General features: G+C 40.0%; 1 protein-coding gene across 7 annotated transcripts in view; it reads left to right on the top strand.

The window, feature by feature from the left end:
* The window catches only part of PTPDC1 (protein tyrosine phosphatase domain containing 1), a 123,236-nt gene that overhangs the window by 50,385 nt on the left and 46,001 nt on the right, over positions 1–26,850 (top strand). For 2 of the 7 annotated variants that reach the window (XM_037998644.2, XM_037998643.2), the window contains exons 1-7: positions 13,548–14,042; positions 14,523–14,694; positions 17,042–17,122; positions 17,355–17,473; positions 18,440–18,577; positions 20,440–21,698; positions 24,685–24,870. In XM_037998644.2, the coding sequence (XP_037854572.2) occupies positions 13,799–14,042; positions 14,523–14,694; positions 17,042–17,122; positions 17,355–17,473; positions 18,440–18,577; positions 20,440–21,698; positions 24,685–24,870 (2,199 nt within the window). In that variant the 5' untranslated portion in view covers positions 13,548–13,798. Of the gene's footprint in view, positions 1–13,546; positions 14,043–14,522; positions 14,695–17,041; positions 17,123–17,354; positions 17,474–18,439; positions 18,578–20,439; positions 21,699–24,684; positions 24,871–26,850 lie in introns of those variants that run through there. The other 5 variants (XR_492134.3, XM_007969805.3, XM_007969804.3 and 2 more) reach the window with 5 other exon arrangements.

The raw sequence follows: 26,850 nt of genomic DNA, 5'->3' as shown, positions 1-26,850 counted from the left end.
AGGTCATATGATAGTTGCATGTTTGACTTTATATGAAACTGCCAAACTGTTTTCCAGAGTAGTTGTACCATTTTACATTCCTACCAGCAATGTATGAGTGATCAAGTTTCTCCACATCCTCACCAGCATTAGGTTTTATCAGTATTTATTTTAGCCATTAGAGCTATATAGTGGTGTCTTTTGTGGTTTTAATTTTCATTTCCTTAATGGCTAATAATGATAACCTCTTTTCATGTGCTTATCTGCCATCTGTATATTCTCTTTTTACATATCAGTGCGTGTCTTTTATCCACTAATTTTTTTTTTTTACTCTTGAGTTTTAAGAGTTCTTTATATACTCTAGATATTAGATCTTGCTCTGATAATGTGGTTTGCAGATACATTCTCCCACTCTGTAACTTACCTTTCTATCTCTTCATATGATCCTTCTCTGAGAAAAAGTTTTTAATTTTCATGAGGTCCAATTATTCTTTTATGGATTACACTTTTGCTGTCAAGTCTTCAGAACTTTTCATCTATCCTAGTGCCCTGAAGCTATGTGAGTGTGTTTGTAGATTCATTGTTGGGTTTCACTGATCTAATATATCTGTCCATCCACCAATACTACCCTGTCATGAATACTGTAGTTATGTAATAGGCCTTAGTATTGCATAGAGTGATTCTTCCCACTTATTCTCTTTTTCAAGATCATTTTAGATAGGACCTGTGACTTTAAATATGCTTATTTATGTCAACAAAAAATATTACTGGGATTTTGATAAGAATTAAATTTGTAAATCAATTTGAGGAGATTGCCATCTTTGTTGCGTCTTCTAATTTATAATCACAATATGTTTCTCTGTTTTTTATATCTTTGATTTCTTTCATCAGAATTTTATAATTTTCAGCATATAGATTTATATTTTTTAAAATTATTTATTTATTTATTTATTTTGAGATGGAGTCTTGCTCTGTTACCCAGGCTGGAGTGCAGTGGCATGATCTCGGCTCACTGCAAGCTCTGCCTCTCGGGTTCATGCCATTCTCCTGCCTCAGCCTCCCAAGTAGCTGGGACTACAGGCACCCACCACCACACCTGGCTAATTTTTTGTATTATTTAGTAGAGATGTGGTTTCACCATGTTAGCCAGGACGGTCTCGATCTCCTGACAGCATGATCCGCCCGCCTCAGCCTCCGAAAGTGCTGGGATTACAGGTGTGAGCCACTGCGCCTGGCCAGATTCATACATGTTTTAAGTTTATGCTTAAGTATTTCATTTTCTTTGGGGCGATTTTAACTGGTATTGTGGTTTGTTTGTTTGTTTTGAGATGGAGTCTCACTCTGTTGCCTAGAATGGGAGTGCAGTGGCATGAACTCAGCTCACTGTAACCTCTGCCTCCCAGGTTCAAGCAATTCTCCTGCCTCAGCCTGCTGAGTAGCTGGGATTACAGGCACTTGCTACCACGCCCAGCTAATTTTTGTATTTTAGCAGAGACACGGTTTTGCCATGTTGCCCAGGCTGGTCTCAAACTCCTGACTTCCGGTGATCCGCCTGCCTTGGCCTCCCAAAGTGCTGGGATTACAGTCATGAGCCACCACACGTGGCCTAGGTATTGTGTTTTTAAATGCAGTTTCCACATGTTTTTTGTTTGTGTATAGAAATGCAATTGATTTTGGTGTGTTGATTTTATGCCTTACTACTTTGCTGAACTCACTTTCCATTCTGGGAAGTTTTTGGTGATTCCTTGGGATTTTCTTACATAAACAATCATGTCTGCAAATAAGGACAGTTCTGTTTCCTCTTTTCCAATTCATATGCTGTTATTTTTTTTTCTTGCCTTATCATAGTAGCCTAAAGCTTCTACCAAGCAGAAGTTACAAGAGCAGAATCTTTGCCTTCTTCCTGATCGTGGGGCGAAGGCATTCAGTCTTTTCCTTTTCAGTATGATGTTAGCAGTAAGTTTTCCATAACAAGTTGAATTAGTTCTCCTCCATTCTTAACTTACTGCGAGTTTTTATCATGAGTCAGTGTTGAATTTTTTTTGTCTAATGCTTTTTCTGTGTTAATTGATATGATCATATGATTTTTCTTCTTTAGCCTGTTGGTGTGGTGGATTATATTGATTGATTTTTTAATGTTAAACCAGCCTGTACCTGTAATAAATTTCATTTGGTGGTAGTGTATAATTATTTTTATGCATTGCTGGATTTTATTTGCTCATATTTTGTTGAGGATTTTTTTCCTAAGTTCAGGATTGATGTTGGACTATAGTTTTCTCTTTTTGTACTCTATCTGCTTTTGGTATCAGGGTAATGTTAGCCTCATAAAAGGAGGTGGGAAATGTTCCTTCCTCTTTTATTTTCTGGAAGGCATTGTGGAAAATTGGTGCCCATTCTTCTCTAAATGTTTGGTAGCATTCTCCAGTGAGGTCGTTTAAGCCAGGAGATTTCTTTTGGGGAACTTTTTGTTTATTAATTCAATTTCTTTAATTTTGTAGAACTGTTCAGGTTGTCTCATTCATCTTGGTTGAGTCTTGGTAGTTGGCAGTGTTCAAGGAGTTGATCCATTTCTTCTAAGTTGTCAAATTTATATCAATGATTTCTGATTTGTTTGTATTACTTCCTTGTTATTCTTTAAATGGATGCCAGATCTGCAGTGATAGCTCCTGTTTCATTCCTGAAATGAGTGATTTGTATCTTTTTTTAATTTTTGTCAGTCTTGCCAGATCTGTAGTGATAGCTGTGTTTCATTCCTGATATGGGTGATTTGTGTCTTTTTAAAATTTTTGTCAGTCTTGCTAGAGGTTTATCAATTTTATTTCTTTTTTCACAGAGCCAGCTTCTTATATCACTGATTTTCACTGTTGTTTTCCTGTTTTTAACCTTACTGATTTATGTTCTTATTTTTATCTGTCCAATGCTTGTTTTGCGTGTGTTTTGCTCTCATTTTTCTAGTTTACTTAGGTTGAAATCTGGATTACTGATCTGAGACCTTTCCTCTCCTCTAACATAAGCGTTAAGTGATAGAAATTTCTTACAAATCTCTGCTTTACCAGCGTCTTATATATATTTTGATATATTTTCATTTTGATTCAGTTCTGTGTGTTTTGTAATTTCCTTCGAGACTTCCTATTTGACTTATGATTTATTTATAAGTTTGACGTTTAATTTCCAAGTCTTTGGAGTTTTTCCTGTTGTCTTTCTGTTATCGATTTCTAGTTTGATTTCATTGTGGGTAGAGAACATTCTCTGTATGATTCCAGTTATTCTAGGAATCAGTGCCAAGACACATTATAATTAAAGTCCTCATTGGAAATTTTCAGCATATCATTTATCTCCATTTTAATGTCTGTTGATTGTTTCTTCTGATTCAAGTTGTGATTTTCCTAATTATTGGTATGACAAGTGATTTTCAGCTGTATTCTGTACATTTTGGGTCCTTTTTTTTCTTGCTTGTCAGGCAGTCTTCCTGTTGAAGCATTGCCCAGGAGCCAGGTGAGTGTATATGCCCAGCTCCCTGTTCAGCCTTACTGACACCACCCCAACAAAAGTTGGGTGTTTAGAAACACTGCCTCAGTCCAGATGACGAGGTGGAATTTCACATCTCTCACCAGTTCTCTTTGACATCTTTGTAGTGAAAGTGGGGCATTGCCTTGCACTGTCATTTTGCCTTTGAGTCGGGGGGATAAGAACAGCAACATGAGAAAAAAAAAATCTGGACCCCACTGCCACCTAGGAAGAAGTGGAAGCAACTCACACTGCTTTGTTTCTGCGAGGTGTGACTGAAGCTCATTCCTGGCTGGGCCCTGTGGTCCTCAGGGGAGGACAAGGTGGGAAGTATAATGCCAACCCTCCCACCTCCCACCACCTCTTTCCTCCTCATACCAGGTAGAGTTGGGGGTTCAGCTCCCCACTGGACCCCATTGACACCAGGGGATTGGGAAATGGGAATGTTGACTATCCTGCTTCACACCCCATCATTCTGCTTCATTGATGGCAAATGAGTGAGGAGGCTCCACTCCTCTTGAAGCTCCCCTGTTGCTTGGGGAAGCGGCAGCAGATACATGAATACCAACTAGCCTTTCCTCCCACTGCACTGTTCAGTCTTGTTGACACCAATTGAATGTGGAGGTTTGTCTCCCTACTGGGCCTCGCTAAGATTGAAGTTTGGGGGAAAGTAGAGTGTTTACAGGCCTCCACTTGCACAGCTTTGTTCAGTGTCCTTGATGATGGATGAGAACGAAGGTTCAAGTCCCCACTGGGTCCCACTGACGTAGAGGCAGGTGGTGAGCCTGGTGTTGACTAATCCCACTTCAAACCACCCTGTTAAGACTGGTTGTTGCTGGGTGAGGCGCAGCTCACAGATAGACCCCAGTGACACCAGCCTGGCGGGGGAACTGAAGCACTGCCCATTTCTACTTGATGGGGGGAAATCATCTTTCTGCTCAGGTCACCACCGCCACCCAGCAGGGGAATCAGAGTGCCACCTGCTTTTTCCAGTTGGGATATGGAAAATTAGCTCCCTGATCAGCCCCAAAACCACCCACTGGGGGAATCAGGGCACCACATGGTCCTTCTAGACACAGTAGAAGATGAAATCCATGTTTATCCCTCTGACACCACCTAATGGGAGAAGTAGATTGATCCCACTTCTGCAGAGCAGGAGTGTTTGATAGATGATCAGCTCCCTCTCCATCCTCTCTGAAACTGGGGGTTGGAAGACGATATGGCATTTTTAACTGGAGTAGCATGGGTATTGCCAAAAATATATTCAGTTGTTAGGTCACATTTTCCACAGACCTTTGGCAAAGGGGGACAGGCTTTTCTTATAGTTTGTTCTGAGTTGAAGGCTTCTGCAGCACCCTTTTGGGGATATACGGGAGGCAATAAAGAATCCCAGGTAGCTCAGAGCCATATTGTTCCTCAAGTCCTGAGGTCCTTAGACAGTCTCTCCCTCTCAGAATCTTCCTATGCTTATCTGTTCTATTGTGTCCAGAGTTTCTAAGTCATAAGGATGAGGAATGGGTCAACTCTACCTGAACAGAACCAGAAGTCTGCCTAGTAGCTTTTTGCTTTATTGAGGAAAGGAGAGCAGGAAGGAGGGAGAAAGGGAGAATTTCCTTTAACTTCTTTGAAGTGTAATTATCAATAATTCACCCGTTTAAAGTACCAATCCAGTGCTTTTAGAACATTCAAAGAGCTATGTAACCAGCACCACAGTCAGTTTTGGAATATCATCTTTGGATGTCATCCCAAAAAGAAACCGTGCGCTTTTTTGTTTTGTTTTGTTTTGTGTTGTATTGTTTTTTGTTTGTTTGTTTGTTTGTTTGTTTTTGGGACGGAATTTCGCTCTTGTTGCCCAGGCTGCAGTGCAGTGGCATGATCTCAGCTCCTGCAACCTCCGCCTCCCAAGTTCAAGCAGTTCTTCTGCCTCAGCCTCTCAAGTAGCTGGGATTACAGGCTCATGCTACCACACCCAGCTAATTTTGTATTTTTAGTAGAGACAGGGTTTCACCATGTTGGTCAGGTTGGCTGGTCTCGAACTTCCGATCTCAGGTGATCCACCTGCCTCAGCCTCCCAAAGTGCTAGGATTATAGGCGTGAGCCACTACACCCGGCCTCTTTGTACTCTTTAGCAAGCCCCGGCTGCCATTTGTTATTTCCCTCCTCCCTAGCCCCAGGAGCCATCAGACTACTTTCTGTCTCTATAGATTTCATTTTTTCTGGGCATTTCATATAAATGGAACCATATAAATATGTGGTCTTTTGTGATTGGCTTTTTTCACTTAGCATAATGTTTTCAAAGTTCATCCATGTTGTAGCATGTGTCAGTGCTGCTTACTTTTTATGGCTGAATAATTGTTCATTGTATAGATATACCATATTCCATTTATCCATTCTCCTGATGGGCATTTGGACTCTTTTCACTTTTTGGCTATTATGGGTAATAATAAAACCTGAGTTTTTATGTGGACATATTTCATTTTTCTTGGGTATTTACCTAGGAGGAAAGAACTGGGTCATTTGGTAACTCTGTTTAATCATTTGAGGAACTGCCAGATCATTTTCCAAAGTGTTTGCTTCATTTTATATACCCACCAGCAGTAGATAAGGGCTCTCATTTTTTTTTTACATCCTCATTGATACTTGTTATTATCAGACATTTGATTCTAGCCATCCTAGTAGGTATGAAGTGGTATTTCATTGTAATTTTAATATGCATTTCCCTAATTACTAGTGATGTTGAGCATCTTTTCAAGTATTTATTGAAACTTTTTACATCTTTTTTGGAGAAATGCCCACTCAAATTATTTGCCCTTTTTAAATTATTGAGATATAAGTCACATACCATAAAATTGACCCTTTTGAAGTGGTCATTGGTTTTTAGTACATACTTAAGGCTGTGCAGTCATCAATACTATTTAAATCCAGAATATTTTCATCAGACCAAAAAGAAATGTTCTACCAATTAGCACTTCTGAATACAGAGGAATAAGCAAACTCAGTTTCTCCTGCTACACTCTCATAACACGTTTCTGACACCAGATGTGTGGGATTTTTTCCACACACCAAACAAGCAATAAATTATGCAGGGGACTCCAGATGGGTGTCCTCCAATTTAATTCTGACATTATCTACCTAGAGATAGCGTCAGATCCCACAGGTTGAGGGCTCAGTCTTATAATTGCCTCCTACTTCTGATGCCTGTCACAAGCCCCAGTTTGTTTAACCTGTGCTTCTGACTGGCTGGCTATAAACTGGGGTTCCCACACCCCTCTCTTTGGATTTCATTAATTTGCTATAGTGGCTCACAGTACTCTAGGAAACACATTTACCAATTTATTATAAAGGCTGTTACCAAGGATGGAGATGAAGAGATACATAAGGGTGAGGTATAGTGGAAGAGGCACAGAGCATCCATGCTGACCCCAAGTGTGCCACCCTCCGGCAACCTCCATGTTTTCAGCTCTTTGAACCCTGTCCTTCTGAGCTTTTATTAAGGCTTCATCACATGGCATGATTGACTAAACCACTGGCCATTGTTGATCAAGTTAACCTTCAACCCTCTCCCCTCCCCAGAAGCTGGATTTGGTGCTGAAAGTCCCAACACTGTAATCCTACCTTGGTCTTTCCAATGGCCAGCCCCCATCCTGAAGCTGCGTAGGGACTGACAGCTACTAGTCAACTCATTAACATATAAAAAGATATCACCTTGGAGATTCCAGGGATTTCAGGAATTGTATGCCAAGAAACAGGGACCAAGACCAAACGTGTATTTCACAATATCCCAACAGTCAGTTCCCATTCCACTTTCACCCTAGTCCCCCTGGGAAACACTATATCTACTTTCTGTCCCTGTCAATTTGCCTCCTTGGGACATTTCATATAAATACATACTGTCTGTTGTAATTTGCCAGTGTCCTTTCTTTCACATGGATTCACATTAGTCTTGGATAACTTGCCTTTAATCTGAAGAACCTCCTTTATATTTCTTATAAGCTAAGTCTGCTAGCAACAAATTCTCTGCTTTTTGTTTACCTGGGAATTCCTTTATTTCCCCTTCATTTTTGACAGATAATCTTGCTGCGTGTAAGACTCTTGATTGACAGTTTAATATTTAGCACTTTGAATATGTCATTCCTCTACTTTCTGGTCTCCATGGTTTCTGATGAGAAGTAAACTATTAATCTTTTTGAGGTTTCTTTGTACACAAGGAATCATTTTTCTATTTGAGCATTTTTACTGTGATGTGTTTTAACGTGGATCTATTTGTGTATATCCTACTTAGAGTTTGTTGAACTTCTTGGATATGTGGATTAATGTTTTTCATCAGATTTGGGAAGCTTTGAGCCATTATTTCTAAAAGTTTTTCTACTCCTCTCTAAACTCTCTTTCTGTTCACTTATGAGGTATATGTTGGTTCACTTCATGGTATTCCACATTTCTGTGAGGCTCTGTTCATTTTTTCATTTTTTATTTTGTGTGTTTTTCAGAGTGCATAATCTCTATCAGTCTATCTTCAGGTTCTCTAATTCTTCCTTCTGCCACTTCAAATCTTCTGTTGAGCTCCTCAAGTGAATTTTTCATTGTTTTTGTACTTTTTAACTTCTGAATTTCCATTTGCTTCCTTTTTATAATTCCCATCTCTTTATTGGTGTTCTCTGTCTGATGAAACAGTGTCATCATAGCTTCTTTTACCTCTTAAACATGGGTTCATTTAGGACTTTGAGCATATTTGTAATGGCTGCTTTGAAGGCTTTGGTATATCGGATGCCTGGCCCCTCTACCAGAGAGTGTCTATTGACTATGCTTTTCTCTGTGTATGGGTCATACTTTTTTCTTTCTTTCCATGTCTCATACTTTTTGTTGAAAACTGGACATTTTAGATAATATTTTTTAGCACCTCTAGATACTCTTCCCTCCCCAGGCTTGTTTTTGTTATTTGCTTGTCTATTTGGTCAGAGACTTGACTAGACTATCTTAGTGATGGACTAGTCTTTTTTTCTTCATAGTTTGAAGCCTCTGGTGTGACTCCCAAGAGGGCATGGCCTTGGCCGAGCAAACACAGTCACCCTGAGAAGACAATGTTTTTTTTTAGCAGGGCACCCTTTCTCTCTTCCACACATCTCTCTGTTATGCTGTCTCCCTCAGTTGTTAGCACACCAGCTGTTGGTTTCCGCTAATTACCTGCTGATCACTCTGTTGTTTTTGACAAAGCCCTGGGTCATCTGTTGCCCTACCATCTGATTTAATTAAGTTTGGGTGGTGGCCGTTTTTGAGGTCAGTCTTGAGGTTTGCTTATACTCCATGAGAGGGCTTAGTCTCTTTCCTTGGTTCTCTCTGGCAAGCTTGTGTGACTACAGTTCAGCTTATTGCTCTCATGAAGCTATGAGGCTACTCATTAATAACTGCTTAACCAAAGCCTCCATTGTTTTTGAAAGCATCCTAGGCTTGAGCTTCCCCATGCTGTGTTTCAGGTAAAGATAGTTTTGTAGGGGGAAAGCTTCAGAATTCTGTTTTTAAGGCCTGCTTCTCCTTCTGGATGAAGTCTACTAGCCATGTCTCTGGAGCTTGAGGCAGGGACGACAGCCCACTTCTCTGAGTGATCCCCCTGCTTTGCAAGGTGAGCAGGAATAATAGCTTCTGGTCTTCTTGGCTTGCCTAAGTGTGGAATCTTTGACCTACAGATGGGGTGGAGCAGGGGCACTTGGGAGAAGCCAGCCAGGGTGAGGAGGAAATCCATATGGGAGGGCAGACCAGCAGTGATGAAACCTGAGCCAGATAACACCTGTGTGGGAGAGTGACCTGGCCCGGGGTGTTAGAACATTCCCAGGCATCAGAACTTGGGTCAGGTTGGGAGGGCTCCGTGTGGCAGGGTGACCCTACATGGAATATTGGAACATAGGCAGGGTGAGGAGAGCATCTACCCAGGTGGCTGGCAGCAGCAGCTTGGCATATGTTTTAAAGTCCAGATGGGACGAGAGAGGCATCCACATGGAGGAGGGAGCAGAGGCAGTGATGGGAGACTGGTTACATGTAGGGGGCTTGGTCACTTAGGTAAAGATATTAAAGATTATGGTACCCAGGCTTCTCACAGAGTTATAATTATAGGTACAGTTGTGGAAAGGGTGGAAATTAGAGGAACTCTGTGGTGTTGGCTTGGAATTGGTAGTATCAGGGTAAACTCTTGGTTTTTCCATATGTATATATGCCTACATACGGAAGTAAATAGAGATGTAAAGTGTGGTAATGTGTGTGCTTGTGCATAATATCCATATGCTTTAGCTCTGTCCACTGAGAGGGCCTGGCAGCAGTAACACTAATGGCAATGAGCATACCTAACACACAGCCATCGGTTTCTAGATATCATTCTTTACTAATAAATGCAAGGGCTTCTGAGTCTAATCCCAAAGAAACAGCTTGCCCAAATTGAGAGAGACTGCTACAAAGTAACTGGCCTATACTCTTCGAAAGTGTCAAGGTCATCAAAGTCGAGGAAAGACTGAGGAACTTGTTCTAGTGTGAAATAGGTGAAAGAAACAGGACAACTACATACAACATGTCCTTTCACCGTAAGGAACATTTTTGGAGTAATCAGTGAAGCTGAGGTCTGAGGAACAGAGGGCAAGTAGTAATATCTCAACCATAATTTTCTGATTTGGGGTAATTTTCAAGAATATCTTTGTGGGAAATACACACTAATTATTTGGCGTAATGGGGCAGTATTTCTTAAAGTTATTCTAAAAAATTCAAGGAAAAATATTCTTTCTTTTTTTTTTTGAGACAGTCTCGCTCTGTTGCCCAGACTAGAATGCAGTGGTGCAATCTCAGCTCACTGCAGCCTCTGCCTTCCGGGTGCAAGCAATTCTCCTGCCTCAGCCTCCCAAGTAGCTGAGACTACAGGCACATGCCACCACACCTAGCTCATTTCTGTATTTGTAGTAGAGACTGGGTTTCGCCATGTTGGCCAGGTGGGTCTCTAACTCCTGACCTCAGGTGATCTGCCCTCCTCAGCCTCCCAAAGTGCTGGGATTACAGGCATGAGCCACCATGCCCAGCCAAGGAAAAATATTATTTGTGCTCTTTTGTACCTTTTCTGTAAGTTTGGCATTGATTCAAAGTAAAAAAATAAAATATTCTAAAAAATATATGGGCCAGGCATGGTGGCAGGCACCTGTCTTACTGACTACCAAAGAGGCTGAGGCAGGAGGATTGTTTGAGCCCAGGAATTCAGGGCTGCAGTGAGCTATGATCACGTCACTGCTCTCTAGCCTGTGTGACAGAGCAAGGTGCTGTCTTAAAAAAATTTTTTTATTAAAACTAAAGTGTTCAATTGTGTTGTATGCTGCTGCACAGTCAAATAGAAGCTCTAAAGAATCCACCTTAAGATAGAACATCAGAGACCATAGCAAGAGCAGTTTGATTTGAGAGTGGAGGCAGAGACCAGAGCTGAGTAGGCTGAGGATGAAACTTGTGACACGTGGAGATGGCAGGTGTAGTCACCTTGGTTTGGAGGTTTAGCTATGAAGAGGAGAGAAGAAGGGCCCGCAGAAGAAGGGAAATTATAGTGAAAGATCTGGAAACAATTACATATACCTGGGAATGTTTGAAAAACAGAAATAGGGAAAGTCTTGGATAAGTTCTCTCTTCGGATATTTGAAAAGTTCTGTCTTTGAATATTTGAAAATCTTTCAAGACAAAGAGATGCTTTATTCTTTATTTTTAGTGGGAAGAACCAGAACCAATGTTTATAGAATGGATTTTAACTCAACACTAGAGAACATTTGAAGCCCAGTGTGGTGGCAGGCATCTGTAGTCCCAGCTACTCAAGAGGCTGAGGCAGGAGGAGCCCCTGAGCCCAAAAGTTTAAGTCCAGCCTAGACAACAAAGTGAGATCCCCATCTCTAAAGACGGAAAGAAAGAAAACATTTGAGCTGTCTAACAGAGGAATCGTCAGTTCCCTTGTGAAAAGTGAGCCTCTTGACACAAAAAGTGGAGAACACGAGGCTGGAAATTCAGCTGTACAGCAAATTCCTGGAAGTGACTCCTCCGTGGACTTAAGAATGCGGATAGGTGGGCCTCCCACACCCACCAGGCACCCACTGCATTCTCAGCCTATTGTTCTATGACTTTAGGAAGTAATGAGCCCTTTCTGAAATCTTGAGTATAGAAGCAAATTACCAGTTCTTGGTGTTCTAGATCTCACTTTTCAGTGTTTTACCTGCCCACTTGTAGAAATTAAGGAAGAAAAGACTCAGTACTCACTGGTACATTTTAGTAGGTTTCTTTGTTGTGTTTATTGTGACTGATTTCATATTTGTCATGATCAGTATCTCATTTGGTTCCTTAAGTATTGTTCTAAGTTTGGTTCTCGTGTCCAGAGGTGGGTACATTTCTCTTCATCTACCACATCAATGCAAGGTATATTCACAACACCTCATTATTGGGAACACTGAGCAAGCATGCAGAAAGGGCTGCTTTCACCTTGCAGAATCCTGTTTGCATTAGGCTTGACTTCCTTAGACATTGACACAGGGTCACTGACTGTACAGTAACTGGGGTCAGCTCAGTCATTTTGCGTTTACTTGAGGTCAACCCAGGTCTCAAGATTTCACCACAGAGATTATTCTTGAGGTGATCTATAAACCATCCCTTCCTTAGCTTGGTCTAAATAAGTCCTACCCCTACCCCTTATCTAATGAAATTAGTGTTCATTTTTAGTGTAGTTGAAAGCAGTTATTTTAACTCTTCTCTGTAGATGTCCTCAGATACTGGTTCTCCAGGCCATGGACTTATCTCTGCAAAGCTCACCACTCTTGTCTCTCAAGAGCTAAGTTAACATTCTGGAGTGCCACATACTCAGAAGCACAGACTTGCCCAGAAATATTCTTAGACTCCCTCTTACTCAGATAACAAATACACAACTCCTTAGTTTGAGCATTTAGGGCCTCCTGCTAATAAGTTCATGTTCCTGTCAGGCAGAGCTCTGTGCAACTGCTGTTTCTGTGTTGCCCTTAGGGTCCTGAGAGCCTTGCCTAGAATAATCCTCATGTAATTCCTCCGACAGGAAAGCTGTGCTTTCTTCCATGGCTGTATTCTAAATAACAAAGGCATGATACTACACATAGAGTAGGAATTTGAACACCAAACTGGAATTCTGTGTCCCTGTCTTATTTGACAAAAGTGCACATTATTGGGGAGATGGGGGCGGCATTTTAAAAGGAGCTTGGTATAGCATTAGTAATCGTTAAAAGAAAAGAAAATATCCTTATCTGTGACAGTACAGTAGTTTGTTTCTGTGCACACACATCTGAAATACCATTTGTGTAAAGAGAGAGCGAGCAAGCGAGGGCGCAGCCTGACATTAACAAGGGAGGAGGCGGACAATGAGTACATTAGCGGTTGTTGCACTTTCTGTTTTCTTTATATCCTTTATCTTCAAGTTGCAACCTCCCCCTCATCTAGTTCCTTTAAAAATGTGATACTTAGTGAGTTTTCTTTATATGCCTCTGCCAAGACATTATTGAAGCTTCTTTTTTCCCTCACTGCAACAAAAGGCAGAGAATGATGTTTTGAGTTTTTGAGAGGCATGGCTACTACAACTGTCCAACAGAGGCATAACTAAGAATTGGGTTTTCATATTCTGAAAATGAACACTTGAAGTTAAATGTCTTCTGATAATATATCATCTCTAAAAATATATTTTTTAATCCAAGTATTTCTTTAATAGTTTTACCAAGAAAAAATAGAAGTGGTTTTGGTTATGAAAAACTGGATGATATTTTGATAATGTAAGATATCCAGTATATCCCACTTTATTACAATTAACTTTTTTCTACACTATTCAAACGAGGAGTAGAAAGGTAATTTTTTTCAAAATATCCAGAGATAGGTTGTGAAAGAAATAACAGAATTTAAGCCTTTTAACATGTATGTAAAAGACAGTTTTTGCATAATGAAGACAGTTTTCTAAATTCACTACAATATTTTGGGGAGTAATTCTTTGAGTGGTTAGATATTTTAAGTGCATTTGAGAAACAAAATTTAGTAATCAATATATTTAAAATTTATATTATTCTTCCCTATATTTGAACAATTTGTCCAAAATGCAATCTGTTCATATTGAATTTTGCCTGTTCAGATCTAAGTGGGAATCAGTAGTTTCTTTGTTCGTCGCCATGGAAACCAGTCAGCCAATCTGAATGGCTCTTAGATCATACAGAACGAACGATGCAATGCTCCCTGCTCTCAGTGAAAGTTCCTCACTGAGTAAGTGGGGCTGACTCTTCCCTGCCTCTGGCTCTTGCCTTCCAGTGCCATGCAGGTGCAGGATGCAACCAGGCGGCCCTCAGCCGTGCACTTCCTCAGCTCCTTTCTCCAGGGCCGCCGGCACTCCACCTCAGACCCAGTACTTCGGCTGCAGCAGGCCCGGCGGGGCTCTGGCTTGGGCTCCAGCTCTGCCACGAAGCTTCTGTCCTCGTCCTCTCTCCAGGTGATGGTGGCTGTTTCCTCAGTCAACCATGCAGAGGGAAACCCAACTTTCCCTGAAAGAAAACGTAAAGGTCTCTTTCTTCTTATAGATTGCCATACCTTTGTATGTAAGTTTGAGGAATGGGAATCGGCTGTGTTGTGCTTATACCTTTTTAAATATTGGCAGTTTATTCTATATTATACTTTTTGCTGTCTGTTATGCTAAGTATTTTAGTGAATATATAAGAGGATATAAAATGATCAAATGTTTTGTGTTTTTTAATTAAAAATATAGGTTTGAACAAAACTCATTCTCTTGTAAAACATCTGCTTTTACAGTTTCTTCCTCCTAATTGCCAGTATGTGTGGAGATTATTATATGTGAAAGCTGTTTTACATTAAGAGATACATGTCACTTTGACGGGGAAACAGTTTTGTTTTCTTGACAAGATGAAGGCGATTTTGCACTGGCTTGTCATCTGCCATCCTGAGAGAAAACGGAGGCTGTTTCCCATGTTACAATTTCATTTGGAGAGTGGAATTTTGAATCTTCCTTTCCTCACATGTTCTAGGAAATTTAGAACGTCCAACACCAAAGTACACAAAAGTCGGAGAGCGCTTACGGCACGTCATTCCTGGACACATGGCGTGTTCCATGGCGTGTGGTGGTAGAGCTTGCAAGTATGAGAATCCAGCCCGCTGGAGTGAGCAGGAACAAGCCATTAAGGGGGTTTACTCATCCTGGTAAGTGATCCTGTTGGTCTTTCATAGCTCTGTTGGATACAGGAAAGACGCTCTGTGTGAGCCAGGAGCCCTGAAGTGTGGGAGGAGCAGTGTGGGACTTTGAAGTCAGGACTTCACTTTGCCAGTCAAGTCTGGCTTTGCCTTAGCTGTGTGTTCTTGGCCTATTGACCCTCAGTTTCTTTATCTGTAAGGTGGAAATAATAAAACCAAAACCACAGGGATTTTTTTAAGTAAGTGAAATGATATATATAAAGTGTATTAAGAAATGGATAATCAGATAGCGCTTAAATTTCAGAAATGTTTAGAAATAATAAAACTGTTCAGCTGTAAATTTGAGAAAATTATGAGATACATGTGGAATTTTTCAGTTTCATACAAGTAAGCTTTAGCTTTTATGTTATTCCTATATTCTATATGAAAAGTCACATTTTCATACAAATACCCTTCAGTCTACCCTAATAAAAGTGGTACAAGTTGTCAGCTCGGTAGAAAACAGAAGATATTTGCTTTTTTTATGGTGTGTAAGTGCAATTAATATTGTTCTTTAATCATACTGCTTTTTAATAAACAGTAAACTAGTCAAATATACCTTTTTGATGTAACATCTGAAAAATTCTGATAAATCACATTTGAAGCATACTTAGAAGAATTCACTGTTAATTCTAATAGTGAATTATTTTATGCATCAAGAACCCATTTTTAAATTAGATATTTGTCAGCTGGCTTATCCAGCTTACAACCTGTACTTTTTCATATTGGATTTCTCAGTACATCTGTAGTGATATAGTCTGGGGTCCACTGTCATTATTGTTCGCCACAGGTCATATTCTGGTCCATCACTATCATACTAATAGTATGAAGAAGGAAACATTCATAGTCCGACAAGAAAATTTCTAATAATATAGCTTAGGTCATTTGTGTATTTTTGCTTTATTGCTGACTAAATCCTGTGAGTCTTTTTCACCTGGGTCCCATGTTAAACCACATGTCTTCTTTCAGAGGGAAAGGTGTCATTTTGGATCCTGTCCTGCCAGTCTGTGTTATTCCCCTGAGATTCATATGACCCACAACTTCCAACGCACTTACCTTATATATCTCATCAGGCTACTGATGAGAAATTTGAACAGAACAGAGTGAAGCCAGAGCCCAGAGGCCTGACAAGAGTAATAGTCATTTATTGGGCGTCTGCCCACTCATTCATTCAGTAAATATCCATTTGGCTGTAGGCCAGTCAGTGTGCTAGATGCTTTCATACTAATATCTTTTATCATCGTAAAACTCTTGTGAGCTGTTAATGCCATTTCATCGATGAAAGAGTTGAGTTCCAGAGAGACCAAGTAATTTGCCACCAAGCTAGAAAGTAGAAAGCTAGCATTTGAAACCAAGCCCAACTGACTCTGGAACCCATATTTGTCGCCAAATTACAGTAACTCAGTATTTATTTGTAACTGCGTGTCAGGATTTATGCCAAAGGCTTTACATCCACATCATGTTGAATTCTCACACCAACCCTGTGAGACAGGCATTATCATCCCCATTGAACACCTTAGGTAACTAAGATTCAGATAGTTGAATAACTTAAAATATCTCCCAGTTGTCCCTCCTCATATAAGTCACTACCCATTGAGTAACAATCCAGACTGTTACCTTCGCCACCAGCTGGGTTTTCTCCATCGTGTCCACTAGAATCTCTTGAGAGTCCTTGAAAATACTTTGCTGGAATCCACAAATAATTTATGTCCTGGAATTTTTTCCAGGGATTTAAGAAGCTAGAGTTTCTTAGAGCTCTAATCAGCCAAAATTGAAGCCAGATTTGTATAAGAATATTCTTACACGGGTACACCAAAATCTTAGAATTCACCACTAAAGAACTCATCTGTGTAACGAAATCATCTGTACCCAAAAAAACTATCAAAATTTTAAAAATTAACCTAAAGGGAAAAAAAGCAAAGTATCTAACAGTGCCTTTATTACACTACCTTTTGTACAAAAAAAAAAGCAGAGAAATAAGAATAAACATTCATATTTGCTTGTATTTGCAAAAAGAAACACTAAGATGATAAACATGAAGTTAATACAAATGACTACATATGGGGAACAAACTGAATGGAGTGGATAAAAACAGGTAAGAGCAAACATTTTAGTGCATACTTTTGTGTATTGTTTTGATTTTATTGAACCATGAAACTGTGTTACCTGTTCAAATAAAATTTATACACAAAAAAAGAATATTCTAACAGAGTTGTTGAAATCATAGAAAAAAATCATCACTCAGGGCTGGAACATCTCTTTGGGCTGGAACTTCCTAGGTTTCAGACATCTCACCAGTCCCTCCACCCATTTGCAGGGTCACTGATAATATACTGGCCATGGCCCGCCCATCCTCTGAGCTCCTGGAGAAGTACCACATCATTGATCAGTTCCTCAGGTAAATGCTGTATTGTTCACACACGAGTGAGGAAACTCATGTGTTTGTTCTTTCATTGCCTTTGTTTTCAAGTGAAAAAGTGCTTTCATTTTAACAATAGGCAGTGAAGGGTGTATTTCAAATGAGAAATTAAGATTTTGAGAGTAATTAATAATGTTGATTAATGCCAAAAAAGATTATTTTTTTAAAAATGCTAGTTCCCAACATGACTGACTGCCCTTTTTCCTTTAAGCCATGGCATAAAAACAATAATCAACCTCCAGCGCCCTGGTGAGCATGCTAGCTGTGGGAACCCTCTGGAACAAGAAAGTGGCTTCACATACCTTCCTGAGGCTTTCATGGAGGCTGGCAGTAAGTTCCTCCCACCCTCCTCTCGTGAATTATCAAGGGCAGCACTCAGAGACTTTTCTCTGCTGGGGTCTTAAATGAAAAAGGTGATGGAAATGAATACCTCCTGCATAGTAGTAAGGATCAGAAAAAAAATGAGCTACCATTCTCTTTGGTATTGCTGTTGAAAGTATAGGATTTCTTTGTTCCTGTAAGAGGGATGTTGGGAGGAGACCCTGTAGTAATAATGATTAACGTTTAATTAATGCCAGCCACTATTATCTCATTTAACCCTTAACGCAGTTGTGTAACAAAGTTGTTGTTATTTCTGTTTTACACATGAAGCCACATGGGGCTTACAGTATTACCTACTTGCCTAAGAACACACAGCTTAGAAATGGTAGTCAGGTTTGGAACCTGGACATGCTCCAGGTTTACTGCTGTCCAGCCCTGCTCCCAAAATGATGCCCAGGAATTCTACTTCTAACAATTTCAAAGCCACCTCAATCACAGGAGCTTTGGGATGAAATACATTCAACATGTGTCCTTCAAACCAGGCTGGAAAGGATAAATAATCTTGGAACTTGTTTTTAAGACGCTTATTTACAATGGATAGAAAACCTATATATACTGTCTTAAGCTATTTATCAGTCATTAAGACACATTTCCCTGCTTAAACAAGAGTGTATGCTTTCGCTCCATAGCTGAGTAACTAGAGCATGAATCACTGACTTTATTAATTTGTAATTCTACTTCACCATAATTCTTTCTGGCTGAGTTTCTGCAGGAAATGTCCTCAGTAATATAAAATATGCTTTGTGAGTAAATGTGAACGGTAAAGTTACTGGGAATGTAAAATACCTCTTATTTTATGCAGTGTATGCACTGAGATCTACATGCCTCAGTGTAGATCTGTGTACTTTTCATTAGTGTATATACTTTCGTTAATTTCCTGTATGTTGATTTTCTTTTCCTTTTCTTTTTTCTTAGTTTATTTCTACAATTTCGGATGGAAGGATTATGGTGTAGCATCTCTTACTACTATCCTAGATATGGTGAAGGTGATGACATTTGCCTTACAGGAAGGAAAAGTAGCTATCCATTGTCATGCAGGGCTTGGTCGAACAGGTAAGTCCTAAGAGGTGGTTTATTGCCTTGTAGGCGTATTTAAACATAAAAGGAATAAGATTTCCTAATTTGAGGAAAAATGTTTCTCAGAATCTTGTCAAAGCTTTGGAGTCAGGTGGAAGAAGGGAGTAAGTTCTGGTGTTCTGTACCACTGTAGGGTGTCTATAGTTAAAAATTATATATAGTTTCAAATAGCTAGAAGGAGGATGTTGAATGTTCCCAGCACAAATACATGATAAATGTTGGGGATTATGCATATACTAAATACACTGATCTGGTCGCTATACATCATATGTATTAAAACATCACTATATACCCCATAGATAATGTATAATTATTATGTCAACTTTAAAAACTAAATCAAAAATAATTTTAAGGTATTTGAAATACCATAAACAGCTAGTTACAATGACCATATGTATGTCATTTTAAAGTCTTTAGCAACAATGTGAGCTGGAGAAACTGCAATTTGAGAGAAGTAATTTGCTACATGTAGTAAGTGCCAGGGCCAAGCTGTAGATCCGTGGTTGTCTGACTCCAGAGTTCATGTGCTTTCCATTTTTGGAGGTATAAGGGTTTTGTTTGTGAAGAAGAGTCTATCTGTGCCTAGAATTCTATTAAAAAGTCAGTGATTTGACTTAAAACATTCAGCTCAATTTCATTACAGTGCTGATATTAGGGCAAAAATAAAGGCTGTAGGGCTGAAATTTTCATCGTCATCTGATCCAACCACATGCAGCTCAACTGTGTCCACAGTGTACCTGTGCTCCTGCCAGGGGTGTGCCGCATACCTGGAAGCGTGCTCAGGGGAGGAGACTCAGCTCTGCTTGTTGGTAGCTCTTAGGATCAAGCCAAAATCTCACTGTTTGTAGACATTGACATGATAGCTCTGCAGACATTTTACATTTATACTAAGATCTTCTGTGTCCTAGTGAGAAAGATATGTTATTCCCGACTATGAACTGGAGAGCATGCAGTTTTCAGAGGTTCTGATTTTCATATGTAACAAGATGGTCACAAACTTGGGGATCACACAGGTGTATTTGATTTGCCTTTTACTTTAATATTGACTGTTACATTTGAATTAATTTATTATTACCTTTTCACTAGTAATTATTACCTTTTCACTAGTAATAATCTTACTAGTTATTCCTTTTAATTAGATGTTAATGAGAGTACATAATGTTTATACCATTAAGGCTGGCTTCCTTAAGATTGCTTAATTTTCCATAATTGCTTATGGAAAAATAGACTTGTATCATGGTCTGAAGAAAAACACATATTAATATAGGCACAAATCTGGAAAAAGAATTGCCAGGAGGAAAAGTAGGCTGTGAATATGAATAATCCCCAAAGAAGAAACTGCCATGGTAGGGAGAGTGCCACGCTGGGATGTGCCAGCAGTTGATGGCAAAGATGGCAGGGTGGGAGGTTCCAAGCACAAAGTGTATGGATTGACTGGATGGAAATTCTCAAGAACTGTTCAGCGCAGGATTTGCTTTCTTCTGTTGGAGTTGAGTAGAACAAGGAGGATAGATGGGCCAGATGATCAGGTTCCCTTCCCTCCTGCACACTTACTCACCTGCATTGTGCTTGTGCTGGCACAGCTCTGGGCTACTGAGTGACTCAGTCATGGGGAGGGGGTGCCACATAGACATTGAATAAAGTTCTGCGCAGTAAGGAACATGCAATAATAACACCTCTACAAAAAGTCACAAAGTTATCATCATGATTGTCCTTAAAATGTGTCTCTATGTATTTGATTTCTTAATGCATATTCAAATTGTAAATCATCAAAGAGTGATAAATAAAATAAAAATGTGAACTTTTCTCATATCAGTCTTCTCTTCTTCACTGTTTAGGTGTCTTAATAGCCTGTTACTTAGTTTTTGCAACAAGAATGACTGCTGACCAAGCAATTATATTTGTGCGGGCAAAGCGACCCAATTCCATACAAACCAGAGGACAACTCCTCTGTGTAAGGGAATTTACTCAGTTTCTAACTCCTCTCCGCAATATATTCTCTTGCTGTGATCCCAAAGCACATGCTGTCACCTTAGCTCAATATCTAATTCGCCAGCGTCATCTGCTTCATGGTTATGAGGCACGACTTCTGAAACATGTGCCAAAAATTATCCACCTAGTTTGCAAATTGCTTCTGGACTTAGCGGAAAACAGGCCAGTGATGATGAAGGACGTGTCCGAAGGACCTGGTCTCTCTGCTGAAATAGAAAAGACCATGTCTGAGATGGTCACCATGCAGCTGGATAAAGAGTTACTGAGGAATGACAGTGATGTGTCCAACCCGCCTAACCCCACTGCAGTGGCAGCAGATTTTGACAATCGAGGCATGATTTTCTCCAATGAGCAAGAGTTTGACCCTCTTTGGAAAAGGCGGAATGTTGAGTGCCTTCAACCCCTTTCTCATCTGAAAAGGCGGCTCAGCTACAGTGACTCAGATTTAAAGAGGGCCAAGAACCTCCTGGAGGAAGGGGAGCCTCCACAGACAGTGCCTGTCCAGGTCTTGGTTGGCCACAACCCCAGGCAGCAGAAGCGCATAAGCCATTGTTACATCCCACAGTCTCCAGAACCAGACTTACATAAGGAAGCCTTGGTTCGCAGCACACTTTCTTTCTGGAGTCAGTCTAAGTTTGGAGGGCTGGAAGGGCTCAAAGATAATGGGTCACCAATTTTCCATGGACGGATCATTCCAAAGGAAGCACAGCAGAGTAGAGCTTTCTCTGCAGATGTTTCAGGCCCACACAGCCCTGGGGAACCAGTTTCACCCAACTTTGCAAATGTCCGTAAGGATCCAAACCCTACTCACCAGCAAGTGTCTCACTGTCAGTGTAAAACTCATGGTGTTGGGAGCCCTGGGTCTGTCAGGCAGAACAGCAGGACACCCCAAAGACCTCTGGACTGTGGCTGCAGTCCGAAAGCACAGTTCTTGATTGAACATGAAACCCAGGACAGTAAAGATCTGGCTGAAGCAGCTTCACACTCTACATTACAGTCTGAATTGAGTGCTGAGGCAAGAAGAATACTGGCGGCCAAAGCTCTAGCAAATTTAAATGAATCTGTAGAAAAGGAGGAACTAAAAAGGAAGGTAGAAATGTGGCAGGTATTATTAGTACTTTATTTAATTATAGATATGTTGGAAATATGTCAGGGCAAAAGTGTAATACATTTTCCCAAACTTACTTATTATAGAAATGTGAAGATACATTTGCATAATACTTAACTTTCAAACTTCAGGTTTCTCATCTCTGATGCAAACCTGATGTTTTAGAAAAAACACAGGGTGTTTGTGTGGTTTCATTTAAATCTGCATATGCAAGAAAGCACTTGGTACGATGCTTGACCCACATAAGGCATTGATATTAGTAGCTTCTTTCTTTCTTCCTGGGTCTATGGGGGCAACTGGCCCACAGCAGACAGCATTCGAAACTGACTTGAAGCATCTTTAACCTGAGATCTGGCAGAGGGAACCATACTTTGAGAACCACTGACCTACAGACATAAATAAAATAGTTATTTTCCAAAGCTCATCAACACTAGTGCTGAGCAAGGTCAGAAAAGTGAGGCTGTCTCCTTGGCATCCCCTCCTTCAGACTTGCCAATCCTGCTCTAATAGGGCAACTATGAGAAATCAGGAGAGCAAGTGGGTGGAACCACAGATTCCTACGTGCCATTCACTTTGGCTGAGATGAGGTCTTTAGGGTCCATTTCTTAGCTTTTACTTCAATTAGAATGTAAATTTTTAACCCTTTTTTGTGTTGTGCTTTTACTAGGATACAGTATAAGTCAGCCATGTTTTCTTTGCCCTGAATGAGCGAGCACCTGTTCTCGAGAAAAGATAGGCCTTATAAACCTAGCTATCAGAAACAGCTAAACTGCCCCAAAAGGAGGCTGACTTGGACTGTTGTGAATCACCAAAATCTTGACTTTTGAGACCATAACCTACTGTGAACTATTTTAATAGCTCGCTTTCATAGTCTGCCATTGATTAAACAAGGCATATACAATTTCTGAGTGCCAGTATCTCTTCAGGTGCAGAGGCATGAAAATTAAGTTTGGAGCTTCACACTAACTTACAACTATATGATGGAAGGAGAGAACTTTTGATAAAAATTTTATTCTTCAGAATTGTGTTTTGCCTATCCAATAGTTAAATGTATTGCTTTCTTCCAAAGTGACTTGTTTTATTTTCTGCTCCAAACTGAAAAAGTCTTTCATTCAGTCAGCAAATGTTTCCTGGGCATTACTGTGTGTTAAGAGTTAGCAAGCAAGAGAGTCTTCTATTTTAGATGAAAATCTCGCACCCTCACTCCTGGGTCAGCCCCAGTGGCTGTGCGAGCTCTACCTGTGGTGATGAAGTGTTCAGGACTTGGTTTGGGCCAGACTGTACGTAGAGTATATGAAAGCATTTTCTGGAGGTGAACACAGACCTTTAATCAGGATAGTTTTGTGTTTTTTTCCTTTCTAGATTTTATTTTAGGACTTTTAGTCATCAAAAAATCAGCTGAATTCTGGAAAAGAATAAAATGAACATTATTTGAATAGTATAATGCCACCCATGCCTGTACTAGACCATTTCACATATATTATTTCATGTGATTTTTCACAGTTATCATAGAACATAGCTGTGAGGCAGATGATACTGTTTCTACAGTCTTTGTTAATCTTATGAATTCAGTGTCACAGATGAGGATGTTAAAGGTCACGAAGGTTAGAGGGTAAGTGACTTGCTCAGGGTCACATGGCGTGCATGTGGCAGAGTCAGGGTACAGCTCCTGTGTTTAATACTTTCCGTTATCCCAGGATTCTTGGCTAACCTCACTGGAAAGCCTCAGGAAACATCATGATAAGATAGTCATTTTACTAAGGGTTTTTGAGTAATGTCAGTTCTGCCCAGCTTGTCTGCTTCATAAGATTGAATCAAGAGCTACTTTGTTTTATACATGATCTGTGGGATAGGAAGGACTGTGAATAACAATGTACTGGCGTATTCATAAGATAATAAAAACAAACCCAGTACCAGAGGGCCCTTGTGGTGTAACAGAAACAGCACAGACTCTGGAGTAAGACAGAACTGGGTATGAACACCCCCTTTGCCATTTTCTAGCTTTTGGCTTGTAGGTGAGTTATTTCATCTTTCTTGAACCCCAATGCATTTACCGGTGAGGAAGCTCCCTGCTGGGTGCCATTTGAGAGTTAGAGATAAGACATGCATTACAGTTTCAGTCCCACTGTGTACATGTAGTAAATATTGGATAGGTGAATGAACGAGTGAATGGTAGCAATTATTACACTTACTTCTATTGTAAAAATGTATTTGACTCACTGAAACATAAATCTGAACCCTATCAGAAATTCATTAAAATCCTTATCTCACTTTTCCTTTGCTCTCTGTGAGGTAAAGTTTTAAAATCTCATGCTTAAATTTTCTCTAAGCAATTGGAGTATCAGAAAAACTTTCCAGTTATTTTCCCTATGTCAGATTTCAGGCTTATTGTTAAATCCTACATAGGATTCTAAAAAGATATTTCAAAGAAGTACATATGCCCCATTTACCAACTTTCAAGCACCTTCATTTTATTTTTGCAGACTTCGAAGCTCAGTCAAAGCCTTTCCTTAGACCCCAGGTTAATGTATAAATGTTCCCTTATTTCTACTTTTTTGTCTACCATCTACTTTATTGCAAAAAATAGTTCTGTTTTGTTCACCAGAAGCCTGAAAAGGAAGGCTCTTCTGAACTGTTTTTGTGGTTTCTGAATAAAGTAGAGAACTTGGATTAACTAAGCCCTTTCTCTGTGCTATAAAGCTTATAAGCTTTAACCGACCTTATCTCAGTCAGTCAGCCCAACAACTTGTGAGGCAAGGGATGAGTTTCATAGAGAGAAACTGAGGCTCACATAATTCAATGTCTTAGTCCAGTGTCCAGCCTGGAAGTAGAGAGGCTGGGAGGGGTCCCAGTTCTGCACCCTAGAGCCTGAGTCTTTCGCTCTCGTGGGCAGTGCGAGAATCATGCAGTGTCAACTGGTGCACCTCTCTCTCCTCTCCCTGTCTCTGTCTCTGTTTGTCTGTCTCTTTCTCTTCCTTTTTAGAAAGAGCTTAATTCCCGAGATGGAGCTTGGGAAAGAATATGTGGCGAGAGGGACCCTTTCATCCTATGCAGCTTGATGTGGTCTTGGGTGGAGCAACTGAAGGAGCCTGTAATCACCAAAGAGGATGTGGACATGTTGGTTGACAGGCGAGCAGATGCCGCAGAAGCACTGTTTTTATTAGAGAAGGTAAAGTGGCTGTAGGACCAGTTAATGACTGTAACTGAGGCCCTTAATTTTTCACGCAGAAAAAAAAATCCATTATAAAAAAGGGAATTCATACAGAACCCCAAATCTAAGTCTAATTTAATAGTTTTTCTAAGAGAAGAGAAGAAACTGTTACCCAGTGTAAACGCTTAGAAAATACAAAAATAAAAAATAAAAAGGGGAACTATCTGTAGTCCTGGGAGAGGCACTGCAAACATTTTCAAATCTTTTAAACTTATCAATATGTGTATTAACTTGTTAAAAATCATTTTAACATGTAAGTTTGTTTCATTTTTGCTTAAAGTTATAGCTGTTTTCCCGCAAATAACACAAGCTTTTCATAAATATTGACTGTAACAGATATGATGCTGTAACACGAGACTGTGCCATAATTAACCACTTTTTCATTGTTGGGTGTTTGTTTCTACTTATTTGCTGTGAGCATGCATATGAGAAAAATTATGAAGTAGGTTGGGATATGCACTCATTCGTATTTTTAAAAAGGGGTAGGTGTCACACATACATGTATATGTAATTTGTATGTGTAAAATATAGATGTTTTCTATATTTTATGTATAAAAGATATATGTTTAAAATGGAGAAAATATGTATATATGTATAAAATATAGAAGGAGAAATAAGAAACTGGTAATAGTGATTACCTTTAGGAAAAGATATTAGAAGACAATGGATCTAGGAAACAGGAGAAATTGTATGAATCCTTTTATACAATTTATCATTTTTATCCATACAGTGATACTAAATTTTCAGTTTAAAATAGGCTTTGTTTTTGTTTTGGTTTGGTTTTTTTTGAGACAGTTTCGCTCTTGTTGCCCAGGCTGGAGTGCAATGGCACGATCTCAGCTCACCGCAACCTCTGCCCCCTCGGTTCAAGTGATTCTCCCGCCTAGCCTCCTGAGTAGCTGGGATTACAGGCATGCACCACCATGCCCGGCTAATTTTGTAATTTTAGTAGACAGGATTTCTCCATGTTGGTCAGACTGGTCTCAAACTCCCAACCTCATGTGATCCGCCCACCTCGGCCTCCCAGAGTGCTGAGATTACAGGCGTGAGCCACCGTACCAGGCCTGTTTTTGTTTTAAGAAACAATGTTATCGAATAACCAACCTTGAGTTACCTACTATGCTGCATGTAAACATCTCCTCAGTTTCTAAATTTCACTAAAAATCTTCTCCTGTTACTACACAGACACACACACACACACGGACACATTTGGATGGATGCACACAGACATACAGATACATGCGCTCACACACACGTACACAGATACAACACACAACACACAGACATGTGTGTGCCTGCACACACAGACACTCACACACCACAGTTACCCAATACATATCTTTTAAGAAATAATTTTTCCTGTATCTGAAGTCCTTTTCTTAGGATATTTTCTCAGCAATTAAATCACAAACATAAAACAGGAGATGATGAGAAGGGAGATTAATGTTTGGTAGGTGACTGGGCCAAGCCCTTCAGGACATAATTTGCATTTTCTCTTCTGTTTATCTCAATACCCCTTAGAGGTAGAGGCCCGTTTCACAGACAAAGAAAGGGGAGGTTGCATGCCCAAGGTTGGCACCACATGTCAGAGCAGAATTCAAGCTCAGACCACTCTGGCACAAAGCCCGTGTGCTTTCTATTACATAAGGCTGCCTGTTTTATCCTATTTCACCCTCACCCCATGTATAGGGCATTTATATTGCTTCAGGTTTTTTACTTTCATAGGCATCATTGTAATGATAATTTGTGCTTGCAGGTTTTTCTTTATTATAGATTATGCTCTTGTAGGTTTTCAGAATTGAAATGAGTGGGTCTCTGTACATTACATCTTGGATATGTATTGCTGAAGGTGATGGAATTTCTCCTTTGCTAAGGTGAACAGCCCCCAGGAGTGAAGTCAGTGGGCACATTTTTAAGTATCTTACCCCCTTAGGTTGG

Source organism: Chlorocebus sabaeus, chromosome 12 (assembly GCF_047675955.1).
Source record: "Chlorocebus sabaeus isolate Y175 chromosome 12, mChlSab1.0.hap1, whole genome shotgun sequence".
In the NCBI taxonomy this organism is placed as follows: domain Eukaryota; kingdom Metazoa; phylum Chordata; class Mammalia; order Primates; family Cercopithecidae; genus Chlorocebus; species Chlorocebus sabaeus.
This window is presented reverse-complemented; position numbering and strand designations above follow the sequence as displayed.